Source organism: Seriola dumerili, unplaced genomic scaffold, assembly GCF_002260705.1.
Source record: "Seriola dumerili isolate Sdu_G_001 unplaced genomic scaffold, Sdu_1.0 BDQW01001821.1, whole genome shotgun sequence".
NCBI classification, from domain to species: Eukaryota; Metazoa; Chordata; class Actinopteri; order Carangiformes; family Carangidae; genus Seriola; species Seriola dumerili.
The window spans coordinates 593,247-616,461 of record NW_019176076.1 but is presented as its reverse complement, the minus strand read 5'-3'; the positions used below and the strand labels follow the sequence as shown (position 1 = coordinate 616,461).

Genomic DNA, 23,215 nt, shown 5'->3' with positions numbered 1-23,215 from the left:
ATAGTATATACTATATATATATATATATATACACACAGTATATAAACCTTTATTTAATAAGTATTGTAAGTATAATAAGTATGTAAGTGCCATTGAAATTGAGATCTCTTCTTTTTTTTTTTTAATACCCTGGCTGATGCAGTTTCTTATTGGCAGTCGTTTGGTGACGGTGGGCAACGGCTAGAATGTAGAAGAGACGCCATCTGTGGCATACGTCACATTTGTGGCAGAATGTTTTCATATAGGAGTACTGACACCCGCCTACACGTCACTGACAAACTGTTTGTGGGAAGAAGCGTGTTCACAGACAGAAGCAGCCCGGGCTCTAAATTCTATAAAGGGATACCACGTTCACAGTCATGCATGTAACCCAGACGCATGCTAAAATACAATGGACTGAATACAACATACAGCAGTCCTACACACTTCCTACACAAAGAAAAATTTTCTTATTCTCACAAAAAACATTTGCCCATATTTACTCTACTGCCCTGGGTGTCATTTTGTGCTTGATCCCTCCATGCCCACAGGATGAAGTGACTGCATCACTTCCGACTGATTGGCTGTGGGATGGAGAGTTGCTGATGTATGAAAAGCATAAAGAACTGTCAATAACAAACAGCATCGGTCTGGGGGCCTTTATTAGGCAATGTTGAATAGTACAAACAATATTGACAGTTATTTTTTGTTGAATGGGGGATATATTAGTGCCCACTTGACAGAGAGTGGGCAGTACTACAAGTGTTTCATCTTCAGTAAAATGGACAAAAGTTTCAATCAAAGGCAGCTGTATTGACACACATCCAACAGGAAGCAGTAGCTTTGGTGGACTATATGAAATATATGAAATGTCGATATAAAATATGGTGAATTCATTTTTTATAGTTTTTGTTCCAGGAGGCGGAGAAATATTTTTATAATCCTTTTTGGTTTTCAGGCCAACTCTACATTTAAAGGACAGGTGTGTAAGATTTGGGGGGTGTAATGGCAGAAATGGAATATAATATTCATGATTATGTTTTCATCATTAGTGTATAATCCCCTGAAACTAATAAGGGAACTCACAATCTGCAACCTCACTGCTAGATGCCACTACATCTTACACACTGGTACTTTATCATACAGCATCTACTTGAGAAAAATGTGAGAATAATCAATGTTTTTACGTGCCACTGAAGCATCACAAGTCTTTTTTGCTGACCATCAGATAAAAACCTCATGTTATTTACTTGTACAATGACTTTCAAAATTACAGAAACACTGACAAATGACATCAAGATAGTAGGTATGAGAGAAAGAATGCTAATGGTCTGTGGTTGTTCCTATTAAAAGAGTACTAAGTAACTTCTCTACCAATATGGTGGCCCATCACAAAAAAGTGGATGCTAATGGAGATAATATTTAGTGTGTGAATGAAACATAGTAAAAGCTGCTGGGATCCTGATATCATTGAGATTTTCTGTTCTAAAATCTGTTTTTTGAAATCTGCTGCCATTGCTTTGAGATAGTCAGTTTGCTCATCTCCCTGTTGATTTAATTTGTTGAGCTTTTCACATTCCAAAGTTTTCTGTTATGCTTTTATGGCCAGAAGTGATGTCCTGAAAGAATGTTATATGGAACACAATTAAGGATGGAAAGCTAATCCAGTGGTTCTAGTTTCATGTCCTTCAGGCACTTTAATAATGATCATAGTTCTTTTTACAGTATTGTTGGGGTGTGTTAGGGGAGAAACATTTGGTGTGTCATACAGTCAAGTGCCATTATGGTATTTTTCTGAACAGCAGCATGTGACTCAAACTCAAAGTTGCTCAGTTGAGAAAAATTCACGTTATCTTTGCCCACTGCCAACGATCTAGTACTTTGGAAATTCAAAAATGTTTTTGAAAATCTGTAACATTACTCTAAATTTCTTGGCAAGCGGCAGTACTGTAATTCATGCAATTAGGCAGGCAAGGAAGCCACATAATCTTGAACTGTCTTTGAATAGATTATCTAGGTTTGAGTGTCTCCATGACGCTCCAATCTGGATTAATGTTTGTGTTTTCGTCATTGCTGTCCTCATGTGTCTGATGGTATCAACAATGAAACAGTGAAGTCAAGAAGCATGAGTTCATGTTTCTAATTCCTAAAAATCCTTAATTAACGATTTTTTAACTTGCGATCAATCAAACTCTGAAAAGATACAGTACATCTACTGTTTCTGATAAACTGTCAGCTACATGTACATTTTTCCTCAAGTATGAGAACCACTGAAATTTAAAATAATGGAGAGAAAGCTGGCAGCAGTCCATCCCATAGTGCTGCTAATATCTCTAGCCAGAAGTGAAACTATCCCACATCATCTCCCTCTCGTCTCTGGCTCTGTACCATTGACGTAGTTTAAACTGCTGTTACTGTGGAAATAGCACCACTTGATGTAAGAGTGGGAGGAAGACTGCAGACTGTTTTATCCTGTGGGACTGTACACTTCTTTCTCCTACTACATGCTCAATCTCTATAAATTATTTGTGGACCAATGATAACACTGATTATACCACTAACCCTATAATTTAAGTCAGTTATTTCAAGATCTCAGAGTCCAACATATAATTTGTATTGCTGTGAATTGAGATGTCGGGCCAGTTTTTATTCAGGCTTTGCTAGTAGTACAGGAAATGAAATGACTATACAGAAGTCATGTTATGCACAGTATCTTACTGTTAACTTCAGTCTGACAGTGTGTCAAACGGTGCATTTACTAAAAGGAGTTCTTTTCATACATCAGTAGGTGTATTATTTCTGTTTCTATAAGGTTTAATGACATAAAATGTGGAAATACTGAATTATTTGAAGCAACAGCAATACGATAATTCTTTCATACATATGACATGATTTTTACTTCAATTTTGCATCATTTTGTGATTTTGTTATGAGTGTGACTGAATAAAACTTAAAAACAGGCTAAACCTCAGATATGACCATTTCCTCACATATCTGCAAGTCACTGGATCTCCACTGGGGGGATGAACACCATTCTTCCAAAAGATATTCTCTCATTTGGTGTTTTGATGATAGTGGTGGAGAGCGCTGTCTCCCATAGCTGTTCAGTTAGGTATTGATCTCACTGTGAAGGCCATAGCATATGATTCACATAATTTTCATATTCATCAAACCATTCAGCAACCCCTCCTGCCCTATGGACCTGTTAATTGTTATCCTGGAAGAGACCACGCTCATCAGGATGAAAATATTTCATCATAGGATAAAAGTGATCATTCAGGACAACTTATTGATTTGCAGTGCACCTTCCCTCTGAGGGGGACAAATGGACCCAAACCATGCCAGCAAAATGCCCCCCACGACATAACAGAGCCCCTCATTGTACGGGTCAAGCATTCAGGCCTGTACCATTCTCTTGGTGTACACCACACATGCACTCGCCCACTTTTGGAGAATATGGTGAAGGATTATTCCTTTGACCATATCACTTTTTTTCATATCTCTATAGACCAGTGCCTATAGTTTTTGCACCACTTAACTCTCAAATGTGCATCCCTCTTTGTAATGAAGGGTTTATGCACTGCAACTCTACTATAATATCCCCGTCTATGTAACTGTTGACGGAACAAAAAATCAGAATCAGTTGGGCCTGCTTAGCATTTTTATATATGCCACAGAGCATGGTTGGATGTTAATTGATCAGTTGTACCATACAGTGCACCTGTGTGGAAGCATCTACCTTTGTTATGTTTCTCCACTCATTTATTCAGGCTTTTCCTTTGATTTGTCATATACTGTATATATTTATTCATCCCACATGAATGTGTGAGTGGAAGAGGATGTGGCATGGGAGTCTAAACATATGTGCATCATACTTGTTTTTGGGGCTACACATGCTTGGCATGCTCATCTGCTTTCTCACCTTTTCCTTTTGCATTGGCTCAGCCTGACGTAAGGCACAAGGCAATCAGCACCTGTCAAAACCGGCTAGTTCTTTCTGCCATCTGGTGCTCTGTTCCTTATGTGGCAACTTGTTTTTCTGTGCAAGTATAGATCACACCACAGACCCTGTTCCATCTGTGGTCCCAGACACTGAATTAGATGATGAAGGAATCAAGACGACAACCATTTTGAATGATTTATTTTTTTGTGAATTCTGTTATGTTTCAGCTGAAAAGAATCATACTATATCAATACTAAAATGTGAAAGATTATAAGCTCTGCAGGTTATTATTTTATACAGTATGTCCCTTAATTTGGATTCATGAGCACCCAACAAATCAAGTTTTGTACATTTTTTCAGCCCTTCACAACTTTCTCCATGGCTTTTTTCCAATTATACCAGCATGGAGAATCTTCACATTTTCAGATGAATGCAAATGAAAACAAGAGTTTGCATCATATGAAAAATGTGTAGGGACAATTTTCTATTAATGGCATCTCTGCCCAGAGCAGATGGCAAGACAATGTCATAGCACCTCTTTAAATGTGTAAACGGAGGTCATAGTGTGAGATATATCCTAATTTGTCAGTAGTGTGTCAGCATGGAAAGAAGTATGGCTGGATAAAGACAAGATACACTTTTAGTTTTGGGTCATGCTTTATACCTCCTAGTTTTGTATCTGTGAAATACCTTGTGACACTGAAAAGTGCTATACAAACAATTATTGTTATGGATTTGGTCTCCTGGATTTGAATACAGCCATTTGAATTCCTTTCTGTGTGGAAAAACAGTTTCTCTGTCATTTCCTCCAGTTGTTGTGTTTCCTCACACACTGCCCAGAAATGCAGGTTAATTGGAGACTCCAAATTGCCTATAGGTGTGTTGTAATGTGGTTGTTTGTCTACATGTGTTAGTGCTATGATAGACTAGTGACCTGTCCAGGTCGTCCATTGTGAGCTGCTGTGAATCGACCAGATTGGATTTTGAAAAATCATTAAGTATAGGAAGAAAAATATTTGCTGATTTAATTTTAATGCCTTGAATTTTACGAAAGCACTGTAAAATTTGCAGTAAAAGCAGATTGACAAAATAAGTGCACACAGCATAGTATTGTTATGAAGATCGCCACATGAGGTATAAATCTTGCTATTTTTGGACGAAGGAGTAAAAATTTAGACTGATATCACTGGGCACATAAATTTGACCAATGTTTCTTCCACATTCTGAGAGTTATTCATTGTTTGCATGGGAATACAGCCAAAGTGAATAAAACATACAGTCTCCTCTAATCAGGGCTCTCTGTATCAACCATGGCACTATTTGTTGAAGTGCATTCCATTGCAGGTATCCACCTATAAATATAGAGAAAACAAGGAGCTCCCAGTAGGTCAGCAAAAGTCAGTGTCATGAAAAAAAAATCTGGGAATTAAATTTTTACTGGCTTAAATTGAATGAACACATGACAATGACAACAACAAATAGGTTTTGTGTAGTATCCACTATACTGCAACTTATTTCAATCTTGGCACTATTTCTATGGCAGCATTTAATACATTATTTCAAATAGGACAGAAAGAAATGTCACAATACACATATAAACACAACCATACATAAACAGGGGGATGCCAAGCTCATAAATTCCATTATATATTATTAGACTATGTAGTTGGAGTCATGAGAGTTGGCATCAGTCACCAAAGGCAAGTCAGTAAATTCACCACTGACTTGCTGATTTGATCATCAGCTGACCTGGGTCCAAACCCAGCCACTAGGGGGACAACTCAACTCCATAGAAGAACAGAATTCAAAACCATCTCTGACATTCAGTTGTGACAGTAAAATTATTGTAATTGGACAGATGAACATTTTATATATGTATGTACATATTAAATGCTAATACGCAAGACCTGCTGTTTAAAAATAGTGTGTATGTATATATATATATAAATATATATATATATATATATACACACACACACACTTTATTTTCCATAGGCCTTTCAACTTAAACAGAATTTTAATAAACTTAAAACAGACATAACATTTTTCTTCCAAATAAACTGCCTAACCTTAACTCCTATCCCCAGCCAGTTCATGCCTAACCCTAATCTTAACCAGGCCCTCAGAAATTATATTTTGCTTCATTGGGACAGGGCTTTGAATTTGCACGTTCTCCTCGTGCCGTGGGTTTCATCTGGGTGCTCCGGCTTCTTCCCACAAACAGTCCAAGGACATGCAGGGTAGGTAGGCCTGCGACTCTAAATAGGTGTTTATCTTCTCTCAACTCTGCAACATGACATCATGCTTGCGGGGGAAAAAAATCAAATAGCACACACAAAAAGTGTTTTTGTTATTTCGTATGTATTACAACGCAATGCAATTGCAAAAATATCACTGAGATAATGTTGCAACATTGCACTGATTTTTATGTAAGGATGACTATAAATTAAATTACAGTCACGATCAAAGTCTCCTTGTGTTATATCATATTTTCTAGGAGAGTCCAGGAACTTTTACTCTTACGTGAATTATTGCGCACCAAACACTTTACCCACATTGGCCACACACTCACACACTCACTTGTATAACCGTTTAGATAACACTCGGCCGTGCTGAGCCGCTGAGAGCCAACCATCGGCACGGCTTCATTCACCTACAGTTGCGTCGTAGTGATTTGCTCTCGCTTCTCTCACGCTGGCGGAAGCCGTGGGTTTCCACGTGAAAGCGGTGACACACTTATGTAAAACGATTGACAGCACTGGAGACCAGTCGCAGCGCGGAGCGGCAGTTACCGTCACCGCCCTCGTGGAGGCGGTGAGTGTCGATTGGTTCAGAGCACTATGAGGCAGAGACGGGCAGTTCTCTCGACCAATGGGCGCAGAGCTAGGGGAGGAGCTCAGGGAGAGCTCGAAATGAGGTCACTGCCTTCGTCGGAGATCCAGGGCAGAGTACCGGTGAGTGTGGGAACCCGAACAGAGGAAAGCAGTGTGTCAGACCAGCATAGGACCGGCGGTACCTTTAGTCTTTAGGTTCTTTAGTCGGCATTCAACCACAAAATACCTCCAAAACACGGCTTTATTACACGGAGACATCGGGATCAGTAGAGGATCTACCTTTTGTGAGGTTGGTGGAGTTTTACTTGTATGCGTGAGCTCTACCGTGTAGTATCGGTGTTGTTTCATGTTGTTGTATGTTTTAAAAGGGGTAAAATGAAGCTAATACCAACGTTAATCAGCTTTGCTCTGAATATGCAAAATGCGGTATGCTCGTGAAGCGTGAAAGTTGCATAACTGTGTCAGTGTGAGGGTCAATCTCGGTCAGTAGACTACAGCAGGCTACCAGCCCTGCCCACATGACAGTGGGGACGCGGGTCTATCCGTGAGGGAATAACCTCTATGAACTGTAGACTGAAACGCCGCAGGTGATCTGCGGTCCAAGGAACTTAGATTTATATAAGAACAGTAAATGCCTTATGCAGTAAAACTGATATTATATCACGATGCTGCAGAGTTGTTAGAGGTGATAGAGCTGACTGTGGTCATGACGAGGATGTCAGAGTCACATATGGTGCATTGTAGACGTGCTTTCTGGTGTCACTGTCGCATGAAAACTCCAGCATAACGCCTTATGTAAAGAGTCAGCAGCAGCACATGGCACAAGTTCACATGCTGCACCGATTAGAGAATTTGCAAGATGTGAGCTATGGTTTTCCCCGAAGATACTGTCATCATGCTCTGATGATTGAGTCAGGAGGTTTGCGTATAGTTGTCTCATGAAGAAAAAAATCCTTACATAAAGGACACATGAGCTCTTTGAAGCATTCATTCATTTCAATGGACTTTGACAATGATGGTTAAACTGTGTATGGTTAAAGTGAATAGTAAATAAGTGTGTCCTTTTTCTATTAAGCTGAAATTACAACCTCAAGGGGATATTTGCCAGATAATTAACTGCAGACAAAGTAAGGGGTTATGTTCTTCATGGTCTTCGAAAAAGAATATCGTATCTACAAAAAACTGCCTGTTTTTAGCCTGACGACACAAGGCATTGTATACTTCATGTAGAGGTCTAAAAGCTTAGATCATTTTCTCAACCTGTGTAGTCAGTTCATTATCTGAAAGCATCCATAATGCCTGAAAACGGGATATACAAAGTTTTTCCCTGACAATGACAGTGTCGAGCATTGCTGGGGTTTAAACTAAAAAAATCATTTACATAATTAAGATACTGTTAGCTGGTCATTGTCTGGATACTTTAATCCTCTTAAGGGAGTACTTTTACTTCTTGTACCTGTTTCTGTTTTACATTTTATACTTGTTTGTTTTTACTTAAAGTAAAAGTTTAAATGAAGAACTTGGACTATGCAGTGTATCATTGGGCATATATGTAGGTAAATGGTCTATTTTTTTTGGTTATGTTTTAATGGAGCTATTGCCAATCTGAATAGAAAGAGTGAACAGATGAATTAGAAGTTATGGCATAATTGTGCAAGGTTACTGGCCAGGTAAACCAAGTCAAAGAAGAAATAATCCAAATATCAGGTATTGGTGATGCAAATTGCTAAAATGTGTTTAAGCTGGCAATGAAACCGCATTTTGCCCTTAAACTCTTTGGTAAAACATTCATTATTTAGCAATGAAATACAGAACCCAGTTTACCCAGTGATTCTCTGTGTGAAAGACCATTAGGTAGTCCAGCACAATGCAGTCTATCAGTGACAAGTTTGATTTGGTGAGCGTCAGCTTTCCCCTTGTGACTTGAAAGGGAGGAGAAAAGATGACTGACACATGCAAGGGTGGCAAAGGAAAAGTCATTTAGACCTGATCCTGCTGTTGAAGTCAGTGGATGGTCTGGCATCTTGCCAGGTACAAATGTCCACGCCTACAATTGCAGCACAAGAGGAGGTGCCTGCAAATTACTTTTTCGCTACTTATTGTCAGGCAAACTTTATTCAAAGAATGAATGGGTGTTCTCAAAGCAGGTCTGGTTATGGGACAGTTTCTACAAAACAAAAATTTTAACTGTGGTATTTCCAATGGCAGAGGTGCCAGAACATCTGTGCAGCAGTTTGTGTGGAATATGTCTTTTCTTGTCAGTCTGTAGCTTTACGTGGATTTCTGTAACTGAACTTGTGGTCCAGGAATTTAGGAGAAAGATGGCAAACTCAGTCATCACTCTGTAATGGGACAGTTCCTTCTCAATCTGAACATGAAGGCATTTGTCCTTTTATAGGCACTAGGAAAATGGATAAAGCCGTTGGTGGTTTGGAAGGTGCAGTACAATATGCATCTGATCCATTATGGGTATTTAAGGTGTCATTGAGGATAGATGTAGGTCAACAAAGGAGGAAACAAGTGAAAGAGCAAGCTCAGTCATGTCTTCACATGAAAGTACTCGCAGCACTTGTTGCCACAATATTAACAACAAGGTCTGCGTACAGACAAGACTGCAAATTACTATGAGAAATCACATTAAAATAGGAAAGATAATAAATGTGGAGCAATAGACTGATAAAACACCAGATTACACAATGATGGCCATGAAATTTGCAAATACACACACTTAAAAAAATCCTTTAAGGGACTTGGTATCAGTAGTAGAATTTAAACAAATGCAATCAGATTATAATTTCCAACCTTAAATATAACCTGAGCTTTAATGGTTATAAGCCCTGTCTGAATGGAGTGTTCTGTCTTTTTGCAATGAAAAAGTGATTTCTTTTAAATTATCTCTTTTCAGGTCTTCCACGATTCAGAAAGGCCAAGTGAGCAACATGTTCCCAATAGTCCAGAATGGTCCTTTGATTGCATTAAAATGACTGAAAGGGCCAAAGTAGAGTAATATATGGACTGTAATTGTGTTATGATTCTCATCTTGCCTTGTTAGCCACCTGTTCCTCAATGTGCTTACCTCACTGTTGGGTATAACTGCCTCTTAGACCTGCTACCAGCCACTATGCACTCTGACAAGAAAAGCATCATAACTGACATTTAAATGCGTCATGACCTGTGCCTACGGGTCATGCAAAACCAGTGAATGTTACTGATTGAAAAGTGATGCTGCAACAATATCACATGCAAGAGAAGGCTACATATCAGGTTAAAAATGACTGGTTTTCGAAGCGGGAACACAGGAAATCCATGCTAACCTTTCCTCTGCTTCCGCCCCTGCAGCAACTCAACAGGATGAAATAGATTTAGTTAATAACAAGAAAAAAGAGAGAAACCACAGATGTTGAATTAGCCTCAGGTAACCCCTACTACAGAGATATATTGGATGTTTATAGACTCTTATCAGAAGTAGTAAACAGGTGGTTTAAAAAAAGATAAATGTTCGGTATAAAACACTGTTAATGACTTTAATTGTATGCTGTTTATCAACTGTTCTTGCCAATTATCTCTAAAGCAAGTGGAAATTTGAGTGAGTGAGCTATTTTGAGTAAGTTCTCTTTTTCTTTAAACAAAAATGAAGTGGATTTGTATAATAAAATCATCTCATAAATCTTTCAGTGTTGCTAGAGTAAATATTTGATTGTCCATTCTTATTGCTGGAAAATCATGTACCATGGTTAGTCAAACAAGTTGGGCCTGTTGGTCTTCAGCTACATAAATCTCTTTTTTTTTCTCCCTTAGGTCAGTTTTTTGCATGTTAACAAACAGTATTAATGTAACACTATGCTAAAATTCAGTATCTGTATAGATATGAATTTGTGTACAGTAGATTTGAGACAGTTATGTAGTCTTGTGACAGACTGACATGCAAGAGATGTGGATATTGTTTCACCCATGACAATCTTGAATTTTAATAACATAGGTGCAAAAATCCAGTTATTGGCTTACTCTCACCATTTCATTAATGGATAATGCCCAAAGAGAGAGTATTACTCAGCGTCAAGAAGGATGTGTATCTCTGGCTATCATGATTATGTTTAAATTGATAATTAAGCATGTATCTAGTCACTGTCTGTCTTAGTATTTTACCTCCGAGAGAGTGGACATCCTCAGCTGATATTCGGCCTTTAGGACAGGGTAGTGTTGGTGAAACATGGATCACTATAGCATCCATGTTTAGGAGGTCTCACTCTCACTTTATCCCTTACTTAACTCCCTTACAGCTCTTCTCTCTCTCTCTCTCTCTCTCTCTCTCTCTCTCTCTGACTGTCTACTGGTATCAAGCCAACAGATTTGGCATGATATCAAGGTAATGAGGTGAATGTCTACCAGTTACCAGTGAACCAGACTTTTTAGTCGCTTCCTCAGCTGCAGCACCTGCCAAAAAACTTGTGTGCAACAAAAACAGCGGTCAGTGGTTTGTGCAGAATGTTCGGTATGTACACTATGTGGGCTGAGTAATAGATGATCCACTATGTGTAATAGAGGGCTTTGAACCGTATTTTTATCTTATCCTGCAGAAAATAGCTCAACCACAAAGCTGATCAAAGTGCTGCACTGTGCAGAAGACAATTCATTGCTAAACCCATGCTCCATTTACCTTACCAAGCACACTTATGGCCTCTTGATTGTCTTGGTAATGTTGTCACTATATACTGACCCAATTCACACAGCACCAGGGATGAAAAAATGCTTTTTTCGTGGCAGGTTAGTGATAAGACATTATTCTGAGCTCACTGCTCTCTACCAGCTGTCACACGGTCACCAGATAAGTTAGTCATTAATGGACATATTTTATTGCACTGACTTTGCCATAAAGTCGTGGCAAAACCATGACTATTGTTTCATGTTGTGTAATTCATGGACCACTCTGAGTTCCAGATGATACTGGTCATCAGCTGCACACAGGGACTGAAAGTTTCTATTTAAGTGACCGGCTTTTTAAGATGGAGTTAGGGAGACACACTGATGCATGCAGCAGTGTCAGGCTACTGTTCTCTCTTCAGCCTCCCTTCTGCATAAGGAACCAATATATATAATAATATATAAAAAATTTCAGGCATCCAATTCCCCCCGTCTGTACCTTACCTACTATTTGTGTACTTGTCAGTTTGAGTTAGTTTTGCTTCTGTGGTCTTAATTTTTTTGTCTCAGTTTACTTATGTATCTTCAACTCCAGTTGTGAATCTGCTAATTGAATCTGAATCCTTTCAAATCCCTAACTGTCACACCTAAACCATGAATATTCTCACATGCTGTAGGGCTTTCACCACACGTTTTGTTACTGCTCTGTGACATTCATTAACTCTCAGTTTCCCTTGCTTCTCACTGGGAGGTTGCTGCAGCTGAAGAGGGTACAGAAAGTAAAGTAAAAAGAACACAGTGAAAATAATCTTAATTGTGCTTTCATTATCATTAATTGAATATCAATTTAATTTATTGTTGATGTTTTACATGCACAATGTTCTTAATTTTACATGAAGGCGAACTCAATGTTGCACTGCTACAGGTCAGAGAATACGATAAAACACTTGGGGCAGGCTGATTATTTGCCATTCTTTTTTTTCTTTTTTTTTTTTAAGAATTTTTTGGGCTTTTTGTGCCTTTAATGGACAGGACAGTAGAGAGACGGGAAATGGGGAGGCAGAGAGAGGGGGAATGACACTCGGGAAAGGGCCGTCCGATGCGGGAGTCGAACCGGGGGCCAGCCTGCAAAGAGGACTGTAGCCTCTATATATGGGGCGCCTGCGTAACCCACTGCGCTGCGCGACGCCCCATTTGCCATTCTTATGTTATCAAAAAAGGCATAAATTCTCTCTTTAACCTGTTAGATATTTAACATATATTTAACATATATATTAATGTTTAACAGTAGATATTTAAACAAAGGACATGTACTCCCCTGTGTCATGACTACCAGCAAATACTGCAGTTTGCAATTATCTTGTTGACTTCGTAACATTTAAGCCAGTCAACCATGTTTGTTTTTAACAACAGTGTCACTGAGTAATCACACTTTTGTATACGTCATCTGTCTTTATTTTTCTTTACTGATGCCTAAGAGACTAAGTCAACAGAGAATATGAAAGAAGTGTATTTTACCAACTTGGGACCGCCTCTAAAATGGAACTGGCTATCGGAACCCAACGTTAGTTGTGAAGCATTTGCTACCTTTCCAGCACTGCATACACACATAGTGTTTACACAGTCTAACTCTTAGCTTTCAACAGATCATGTGCAGATCAACAGACATCATAAGCGTCACATTATAGGGAAAGCCTACGTAAGAAATACTTGTGCTTGTATGGGCTTGATGCTTAAGACTATCTCCATGGAGCTCAGGTGAATTAAGGACGGCATAGAGCTGTGTGTCTTCAGAGTAGAACATTTTTTCCTTTGCAGGGTAGAGAGAAACACAAGAACATGCAAAAGTGATTCACACAGAGACAATCATACAAACACTGGGTTACACTGCATCACTGTGGTATAATTACCATAATTCTGTATCATTATGGGCTGAAGCAGCACACACTACCGTTTCATCTCAACCTTTTTATTTTACTTTGCGAATTCTTAGAAATCTTCAGTCTGTCTCTCATTTGCTTTCCTTCGTCATTAACCAAAAATATGAGTCAGTCATTGTGGCATTTTCGAATTGCATTTTCTTGTGTTTACTCAACAGTTCCGACACTGCTGTAATGTCTTTTTCAGTAGATGATCTGTTGAAAGTTTCGTCTGATCCTGGTTACTTCCCAGATTTCTTTGTGTTTATTCCAAACACACCACTGTTGGTGCTACCAAAACCTTAACACATGACACCTTAAGTAACCAGAAGATATTTCCTTCGAGAGATCTACCCAACACTGGGTGGTTTGAACAGACAGTTACGTATGTTGCTTTCTCATTCTGCTAAAATCTGGCATTCATATATGAGACTACACTGGTGTTGTACAGGAGACTGTGTTTAAAGTCCTGGCTACTGCATCACTTGACCCCTTGAGGCCACAGAAAACAGGGCGAGCTGTTACCTATCAACCCGTGTTGGCATTCAGATAAATGCTGTCTAGTGTTTTATGTGTTCTAAGGTAGTTGATCCTTTGAAAGGGTTGGAAGGCTCAGACCCGCTGTTCTTAAAGGCCACACTGTCCGTACCAGTGACCTGTTTCACTGTACATCAGAGAAGCACCTGCAGGGGTCTTCAGAGGTCAGGGGTTAAACACTGCTATGTGTTTTGATATCGCACCAGACAAAAGACAGAAAGACTCTTAAAGGAGGAATGGTGAAGCATTGATTTGTCTCCCTTTGAAGTGGGTGTATGTATAATTATTTGTTGCAGTCACAGGATTCAGCCATATATCTACTCAGTCATAAGTTATATATATAAATATTTAATCATGTATAACATGCAGTGTATGATGGTTACTTCATTGCTAACATGTATAACCTCCCTCTCTCAACAGATTAATCCGGTTCCTCTCCTATTTCCAGCAGCAACGCCCTTGTCAAAATGGGGTGATTGTGTTCTTTCATCATCCAATTAACTCACCTGGAACAAGCCCAGGACAGCACATTTCCTGATGTCAGAAGATTCAGACTCCAAGCCCTATCTCTTCCCGGTGCTGGAGGACCAGGATGGAGCCTCAGGGTGCAGAGCATCCACCTCATGCAGCTCCATGCCAAGAGGGGCCTCAGGGTGCAGCTCCATGGCACAGCTGCACCGTATGGGTGGCTACAGCCAAGGTGGGCCTGACTTAGGCCTCCCCTCAGATGGCAGCGACAGCAGCGGCCAGGACCCTCCCAGCTCGCCACACAACCTTCGCAAGAACAACCGCTCCCGCTCGCTTCCTGAGGAGGATGTGGAGATGAAGAGCAGTGGGTCTAGTGGGAGCGGGACCGAGTCGCACGGCAATGAAAGCCATGGCAACGAGAGTCATGGCAACGAAAGCCATGGCCATGAGTCAATGGGCAGCTCCAATGGCAACAGCAAAGACTCTGCACTGCTGGAATCTTCTGAAAGCAATAAGAGGTCAGTGTTGTTTGTGGGAATGATGACACCATTAGTCGGCCAGATTGCTTTCTGGCATGCTTACTGCAAGTGTTCTATATTCTATATTTTGCTTGAATCTCTGCATCTCTGCATCCAGTGATGTTTGGTTGGTCAGCAATCTGTGAGCCTCTTAGTCAACAATAAATCAAATATTGATTTATTTTTTCAAGATTAAACTCTCTTGATCTAAACAATTCCAAAAGTGTGATGAGGAGGACAGTCAGGATGAGGAGCAGCAGGAGTTATTAAATGGTGTGAAGACAAAAGGTTATTCTTTAAAACAGGAAAAGCTGACACAGTTTATATGGTTGACTGTTTAGTAAGCTAAGTAGCCTACGTGCTCAAACAGCTCCATGAAAATTAGGTTTGCTGATTCAACTACAAAATCATAAATCACCCTTATGCACACAACCAGTATTAAGCATTAAATTTGCAGGCATATAGGCAGTGATTGCAATGCAGCGTCATTACATTTTTGGAGCCAGGCCCAAAAATAGTAGGTCAACAGGAAAGATAGAAACAACAAATATGTCAAAGCAGAGATGAGCATGGCTCACAAAGAGGGTCATAGCCGATGCACACCTGTCCAATCCTTCATAAAAAACAAGATTAAGTGAAAAAATAACAATGTTTTGTGCAGTTCAAATGACAATGCTAAAACTGGACTGGTTCTAAACATTTAAGTGAGCGCCAAAGTTGTTAGTGGGTAAAATAATGCTGGACTTCATTTCTCTTCCTTTTGCCCTTTTAATTAATCTTCATATATTCATAAAGACTGACATCTCCTAGGTTTAAAAGATGAAAAATCATGTCCATTTTGCCTTACACCACCACAGTATGGTCATAATGAATTCAGCTATCAGCATTGGATGTGTTTGTCAGAGTTGATTTAACGTCTGGTGATGACTGAGCCAAAGCTTCACTGATTACCACTGAGCTCTTGGCCAGGAAGCACGGTTGAAACATAAGTGAATCCACTTCGTCAGTTTTCTTTGACCATGAGAGTTTCTATGCAAAACTAAAGATGTGAATGGAAATTGATTTGAATAATAGCTTTTAAATTATGTTACTTTCAATGACACTCTTCCTGCCAGCTGAGCACTCCCTATGAGGAATATTAAAGTAAATCTGCACAACAGACATGTTGTTCGTCATAACGTTTTATTTTGGGACTCATGCCAAATAAGATTCAAGAGGCTTAGATTCAAATACGAGTGTATGGAGGTGGAGAGAGTCTGTAACCATACCTGAACAAACACACACAAAAAGAACAATTACACTTAATGTGAGTGAGCGAGAGTGAGGGGATATGGTGCACTTGGTTTATTGTTCTGGGTGAGAGTTAATATTCATCTAGTATCTCTGCAACATGTTAAAGGCTAACTTATATGTTGTTCTAGCCATGTATCCTAGATCTACCACACACAGTAAGTTTGGAATAAACCTCATTGAACCTGTTGAGCCTACTTGTTTGAAGACTTACCGGTGACAGTAATTCTAAACTAAACAAAGTGTAGCAGCTCTTTAACTCAGCCTATAGTTGTACAGCATATAACGGAATTTAGTTGAATTATACGGAGAAAATATTTGCAAAACTCCCAAAATTCTCTGAGCGTGACTGCAATGTGACCAAAAATAGATGTGGACTCAATGCAGTCTGCCTCGGAGACAGCCAGAGTGAGCCCTGAGCAGTGGAAAAAATGAAAGGACTTTTGTTCCCAATAGGAAGACTGCATTGATGTCATCCGGGAGGCTGGAGGCTGAAGGCTGGTTTTCTCTTAATGCCAGATGGGTTGTGTCACGCTCTCCAACTCCTTGTTATTGCCCAGCAACGCAGTGTTTGTCTCTGTTTATTACTGGGCTGAGCGAGCGGAGTTGCGTGCTTACACGGTCTTTCTCTCTCACTCCCAGCCCTATCTCTCTTACCTCATTCGAGCTTTTGAATCCAGATTTTTTTTTTTTTTTTTTTTTTAACCCCTCCCTCTTCCTGTCTGTATCATACATTAGTCTAACACACGCCAGCTCCCTCCCTCATCCGTTGACGGGATGACTTTATCTCTCACTTTGTTTTTGTTTCCCTCTTTGTCTTTCACCCCTCCCTCTCTTCAGTCGAACTTCTAACCTTTTGTACCAATTTTTTGGAAACCACTCCCTCAATGGCAAATTCCTTGTCTCTATTTGAAACAGGCTACTAATGAAAAACATGATACTTGACAGCCAAACAATCTGCGTATTTATACTGAGATATTGAAAATTTGTAATTCATCAAATGACAGTCTTCCAAGAGATTAACTCATTTCAGATTATTAAAACAGCATTTGGAGTTTGGGATTTTCATTGACTTTGGTGGACATTTGTCTTGTGTCAAAGATCCCACTTCACCCATCTGTTGCACTCAGCTTTACATCTGTATGAGAGAGCGAGAGAGAGAGAGAGAAAGAGAGAGAATATGTGTTTTAGTGTTGTGTCATTTTAGGATAATATAGCTCTTAAAGAAACTGTTCCACATTTTGGACAGTGTTATTGATCCATCATTTTTTTACAACATTTAATCACAGTTGATGTAATAAGGCTTATGACACTAAACAATAAAAACATAAACTTTAATATCAGAGTGAAAATCTATCTCTACAAATGCATCTAAATTGGGCTCAAATTTAAAACACAAAATAATTGATTTCATAGGTATTTATTGTGATAAATCATTATCACCAAAAGATGGTAGACAGTTTGCCTTGTCACAGCAAGAAAAGCATAGGTGTAACTAATAACATTAATAATGGATGCGTTCCTTTAAGTGTCCCAGTGCAACATTCGCTTGGGTGAGCCCTGGAAGTGGCTTACCTTAATGCTCTGCAGTCCTTAGTCATATTACTAATTACACCTGCACTTTTCTTGCTATGCCATGTCAACACATCTATTATACACCTTACAAGTGCATTTTGATTACGAAATACATCTATAAGGCATAGCTGCTGGTTTATCAAACTGCCTGGAAAAAACATTATAGAGGGAAACAAACAAATTGCCTGGTTGGGTCACACTTCACAACTTTATGGCAAAAGGACATTTGGGCTAACATTTGACAGAGGACATGTAGGAGAGAAGGTTCTGTACTTTGATGAGACCAGAATTTAACTGGTGTAAACTCTTCTTGATCAACTCCATGCAGCACGGTGGCCGCAGCATGATGCTGATGTGATGCTTCTGTGCAACAGGCTTATGATAAAGCAAAAATATCGAGAAATGTGTAGTAAAATCTGGTGTAGTCTGCAAGAGAAGTGTGACTTAGGGTCATTTTCCAGCGAGACAGTGACAAAGATTAAGCAAAAGAAACACAGGAATAGCTTCAGAACAACAATAAAGTCACTGTTGAAGCAGTTTAGTTCAAATTGTGTTGCAGTACTTGAAAGTTTCTCAGTTAAGTCACAGCTCACAGTTAACTCACAGTCCCCATACAACATGACAGCGCTTGAGCAGTTTTGTACTCTGACACAGTTTCAACAAAAGCTAATTAGAACATAGTACAGGTGTATCTTATAAACTGATGACTCAGTGTATTTTGTAAAATGAGGTCCCCGGTTGTGCTCGGAGAGGCTATTTGCAAATGTTGTGTCTATGCTAAGTCATTTAATCCTGTTATTTATAGAAACAGGTATGTGAAAGGTGAGTCAATGAGTCTTGAGACCTGCTAATTTCAGTGTATTAGTGCACTGATAAGCTTGTAGGCTAATACAGTGGGCCACATACACACAACCCTGGGCTACACTATCATCTACTGCTCTATTGTGAATCCAAAGGCTTAATTATGCCAACTGTACTTGCAAAGCAACCAATGCCTTGCTAAATCTTTAACATAACACATAACATGAGTAAATTTCACTACTACTACTTAGACCCGTTTGTCAAGGAAATGATGAGCATATAAACTGTCAGAAAACAGCTTATTCTATAGGCTCAGCCTGTGAATATTCTTGGATGTAAGATACTTTGTCTTTTATCCAAAAGAAAACACACAATCCACATTTATTAACTCTTAATTCATTTATAGGCATATAGCTTGTGTATAGCTGTCATGCAGAATGGAAAAACACACCAGACATTTAGCCCACTGGAGCTCCTCTTTGCCTTATTCATATGCAGTTGATTCACTGTGTTATTCATGTCTCTTCAGTGTAACAAGATATCCTAACATACACCTGGCGTGGTAAGAGGTCAGATGTTCATACAGGCTGTCGGTTGAAGGTTTCTGACTAAACAAGGCCACTTTGCCCTCATCTTCACCTTGAGCAGAGACACACTCTGCACAGAACAGAAACTGAAACAGAGACTCCCCTGCCTCTTTGAGCTCTTTCTCTTCTTGAAATCTTTCCAAGATTGACAGACTTACTGCAAAGTTGCAAATAACCCAACTGAACACTAATACATGTTAAGTCTGCCCAGTCTATAACCAGCTGTTGCATTCCTGAGTAGTGAAGGCTATATTTGATAGAATTAGATACCTGCTTGGAGTGGCTATTTGTAATGGTGTTGTCTATTCTTAACCAGGTAAGCAGGTTATTCATAGTAACCTGTGTTGTAGCTCAGGTGAATCATTGTTTCTAAGAGCTGTCGATTTGAGTGTATTAGTGCAGTGTTAAGCTTGTAGGTTAATGCAGTGGATTATACACACACACACACACACACACACACACACACACACACACACACACACACACACACACACACACACACCACACACACACACACACCTACTCATGCATGTAGACCTAGATGATTAGTAGACATGATGTGTTTCCACTACCCATACATGTTTTTTTGTTTTCAAAAGGATTTAACAGACCTACATTCATGCATAGAAAAGATACATTATTTGTTAAGTTTGACAAATTATATTTTTCTCAGCGTCCACTTTGGAGCTTTTGACAGAACTTTCCAATGGATCTCAGAGTCTTTCTCAATAGACAATTTTTTGAAATGGTGGTGGTTATCATGACACAAGGAAGGTGGCAACCAAGCAAACTTCCATCTGCTGAGGAAGACAGTGAGATAAACTCTCAAACTCAGAACTTTTGGAAAAAGCTCAAACTACTTTTGTCAACTTCCTCTTTAGGTCTAGAACGAACTTTCACTATTTACATGTAAATATTTATTTAAATATGTATAACATTTTTTCAAATGTAGTTTTAGTAAAATGGCTTAGGAAAAATGAGGCCTTCAGAATGTGGTTTGTATTTAAACCTGGTACAATTTCCTGAAGAAAAGTACTATTTCAGTCCACCAAGAGAGCTGTTTTCTTGATCCCAGAATTTCCAGCAGTATCCCTGCCCCCAGTTGTATTTTGGTGCCTAATTCTTACTGTAACGGTGCTCTCCTGCTATGCACCCTGTGAGCTACAGACGTACTTGAGGTCCTCAAGGAGGTGAGTCTGACCTCAGATTTGGAGTGTGGTTTCTTTTATTGCCTGGCTCCTAAATGAGAGGTGAAGCTGCATGCCCACTGTTTCCCATTCACTTCCACAAAGGCAGGAATCAACTGGTCTTTTTTCGGCTCACCTTAACAACACCCCATATTGTGAAACTGAGTATACTTTTTTTTTTTATATGCAGGTAAATTGAGCACCTTAGCAACGGTGTGAAGAGTGAGAAGGAGATGCATGTATGAAACGTGTGAAATTTATGCTTCAGAAATATCAGAAAATGATGGTGACGTTTTCTACTTGGCCTGTCAGTCTTCCGTTTGATTATATTTTTGTTAAACTTAAATTAATGAGGGAGGAGTTCGAATCAGTCCAAGTAAATTAGAATCAGCTGTCTCTCCTCTGTTTGTGTGACTCTTTGAGGTAATTTAAGTAATTTGCAAGATGTTCAGTTGTCCTTGTCTTTTCCGCAGCTCGAACTCCCACAGTCCATCTCCTCCGAGCAGCTCAAACGCCTTCAGTCTGCTGAGCTCAGAGCAGGACAACCCCTCAACCAGCGGCTGCAGGTAAGTGCGCTGACCGCCACTGAGTAACCGAAAACATTCACCACACAGGACAACAGTCTCATTCTTAGTTTAACATCAGTGCACCTTACAAAATTACACATTGTCCCTATTTCTGTTGTTTTAATCTTCTCTGAGGGACTGTTTTCCTTGTTGCAATATTTGACATGCCACTGTGCATGTGTGTGTCACTGTGCAATTTGCAGTAGTCAGGAGTCTGCCAAAGCTAAGACCCAGAAGGAGGTGATTAAAACCCTGAAAGAGCTGAAGCTTCACCTTCCTGCTGAGAAGAGACACAATAACAAGTCCTCCACATTGAACACCCTCAAGTACGCGCTGCGCTGTGTCAAACAGGTGGAAGGTAAAGTGCATTCAGCATCCCTCCTCTCTGTCCTTCTGCATTGTGATTAAGTATCAACCTTTACAATAACACAGTACTGTGTTTTTGTGGCCTGTTCCGATTCACAGTTTGGATATAGATATTTTTACTTTGATGCTACAGTGTCTGTACTTAATGAGACATTAATGAGTGAATGCGTAAATGTGGCTATTTGTTTCACAAGAATGTCTTAGCAACTAATGGCAAAGCAAAAAAGGCATCATTTGAGCAGGAGGGAATGTTTCTATAGGCAGTTCTATGGGTAATGGTCTGTGAATGCTTAATTCCACCCTGTCTAAATGTTTATAGATGGAAATGGGCGGGTAGTGGTTCAACAGTACAGTCATCAGCACGGTTGTTAAAGAATATGACGCATTTTACTGTAGCGCTCAGACATTTTTCATCATTAAAAAATGTCTGTGACTTCAATATGCGTAGGTCATCTTTTTTTTCTCTCCCTACCCGAGATCGTCATTGCTGTTTTCATAAAAGTATCAGTTTCCAAATACCATCTGTTTTTGTATTGTGTATATGTTTTGACCAGACTGTGACAGGTCATTGTAATATTGTTTTTGCAGCCAATGAGGAATATTACCAGCTTCTGATGACCAATGACAGTCAACCGTCAGGCCTGGATGTATCGTCTTATACAATAGAGGAAATAGACAGTATCACTTCTGAATACACCCTCAAAAACAATGTGAGTAATTTCATTATTTTAAAAATAATACTGATCTTTAAGTTCTTTATAGCTGCATATACTGATGAATGCTTTGACAATTCAGTAAATGTACTCCTGCTTTCGAAGAATTAAGTGATGTGTTGTCAGATTTGTTTGATGAGTGTTTGTGCGGTCAGGTACAAGTTTTCTCATTCATCCCACAATTTGGATTTTGTGTCTTCTACAGGACATTTTTGCAGTAGCAGTGTCTCTCATCACAGGAAGGATCGTCTACATTTCTGATCAGGCTGCCTCCATCCTCAACTGTAAAAGAGATGTGTTCAAGAACACCAAGTTTGTGGAGTTCCTGACACCGCAGGATGTTAGTGTGTTTTACAGCTTCACAACGCCTTACCGCCTGCCCTCCTGGAGCATGTGCACTGGAGCAGGTACAAAAACTACACTGCCCTTACGCAGACACAATATCAATTAGCCCATTGAGGGCATCTTTGGCCATATTTGTACTTATTAGAATAACAAGTCAACTCGATTTTGTTCATGTGGCCCAAAGTTACAAATAGAGATAGAAGATCAGGCATCTTCCAGATGCTGCCAAGCACTGGTAACAACTGCACCACAAAACCTACAAATAGAGATAAGATGGTCTTGTTACTTCATTTTCACTTCCTATAAAAATTATTCTCAAGAGTACCTTCTGTACATAAGAAAGTGAATAAAGGATACAAGACATGACTGAGATTTTGGGATAGTACATCAGAAATTTGTCTGGGAACAAGTCAGGAAAGCACAGCCTGCTACCAACAAGATCAGGTCAACCTGACTGTATCATTCATAAAACTGATCATGTATTTCCCTTTCAACTAAGCTTCATAGAGTAGACTGAGCTGTCTCAGTCTGAATACACAAATTAAGAAAACATTAACAACATTGTGACCATAGGTGCAGAAGGTCAACATTATTGACCTTTCACAATTTTCTGTGTTTGAGAGCTCATTGTATCCTGTACAGTTTAACTGATAATGGCCAGATTGACTTGTTGGTCTGTGGCCTTGAATCTTTTCAAGACATCAGACCCAGAGCTGCACTCACTCCAACTCAGTGTAAATTTGTTGCATTTAAGTGCAGAGCTGTGCTCCTAAATGGTGTTTTTAGATGGAATTAATCAAACCTCGCCTGCGGGAGCTGAGCAGTCAGCAAGATCATGTTGCTGTTAAATTTAAACATGTTTTTCCCCTTTTCAGACTCATCCCAGCCTGACTGCATGCAGGAGAAATCCTTCTTCTGTCGTATCAGGTGAGTGAGTGTTGGTTCA

At 39.5% G+C, this 23,215-nt stretch overlaps 1 protein-coding gene across 6 annotated transcripts in view; it reads left to right on the top strand.

Annotated features, from left to right (window-relative positions):
• The first annotated feature begins 6,895 nt into the window (after window positions 1-6,895).
• Window positions 6,896-23,215, top strand: part of LOC111238968 (period circadian protein homolog 2-like) — a 30,253-nt gene continuing 13,933 nt past the window's right edge. For all 6 annotated transcript variants that reach the window (XM_022768713.1, XM_022768712.1, XM_022768711.1 and 3 more), the window contains exons 1-7: window positions 6,896-7,045; window positions 14,274-14,839; window positions 20,753-20,845; window positions 21,049-21,203; window positions 21,800-21,921; window positions 22,130-22,331; window positions 23,145-23,196. In XM_022768713.1, the coding sequence (XP_022624434.1) occupies window positions 14,391-14,839; window positions 20,753-20,845; window positions 21,049-21,203; window positions 21,800-21,921; window positions 22,130-22,331; window positions 23,145-23,196 (1,073 nt within the window). In that variant the 5' untranslated portion in view covers window positions 6,896-7,045; window positions 14,274-14,390. The remainder of the gene's footprint in view (window positions 7,046-14,273; window positions 14,840-20,752; window positions 20,846-21,048; window positions 21,204-21,799; window positions 21,922-22,129; window positions 22,332-23,144; window positions 23,197-23,215) is intronic.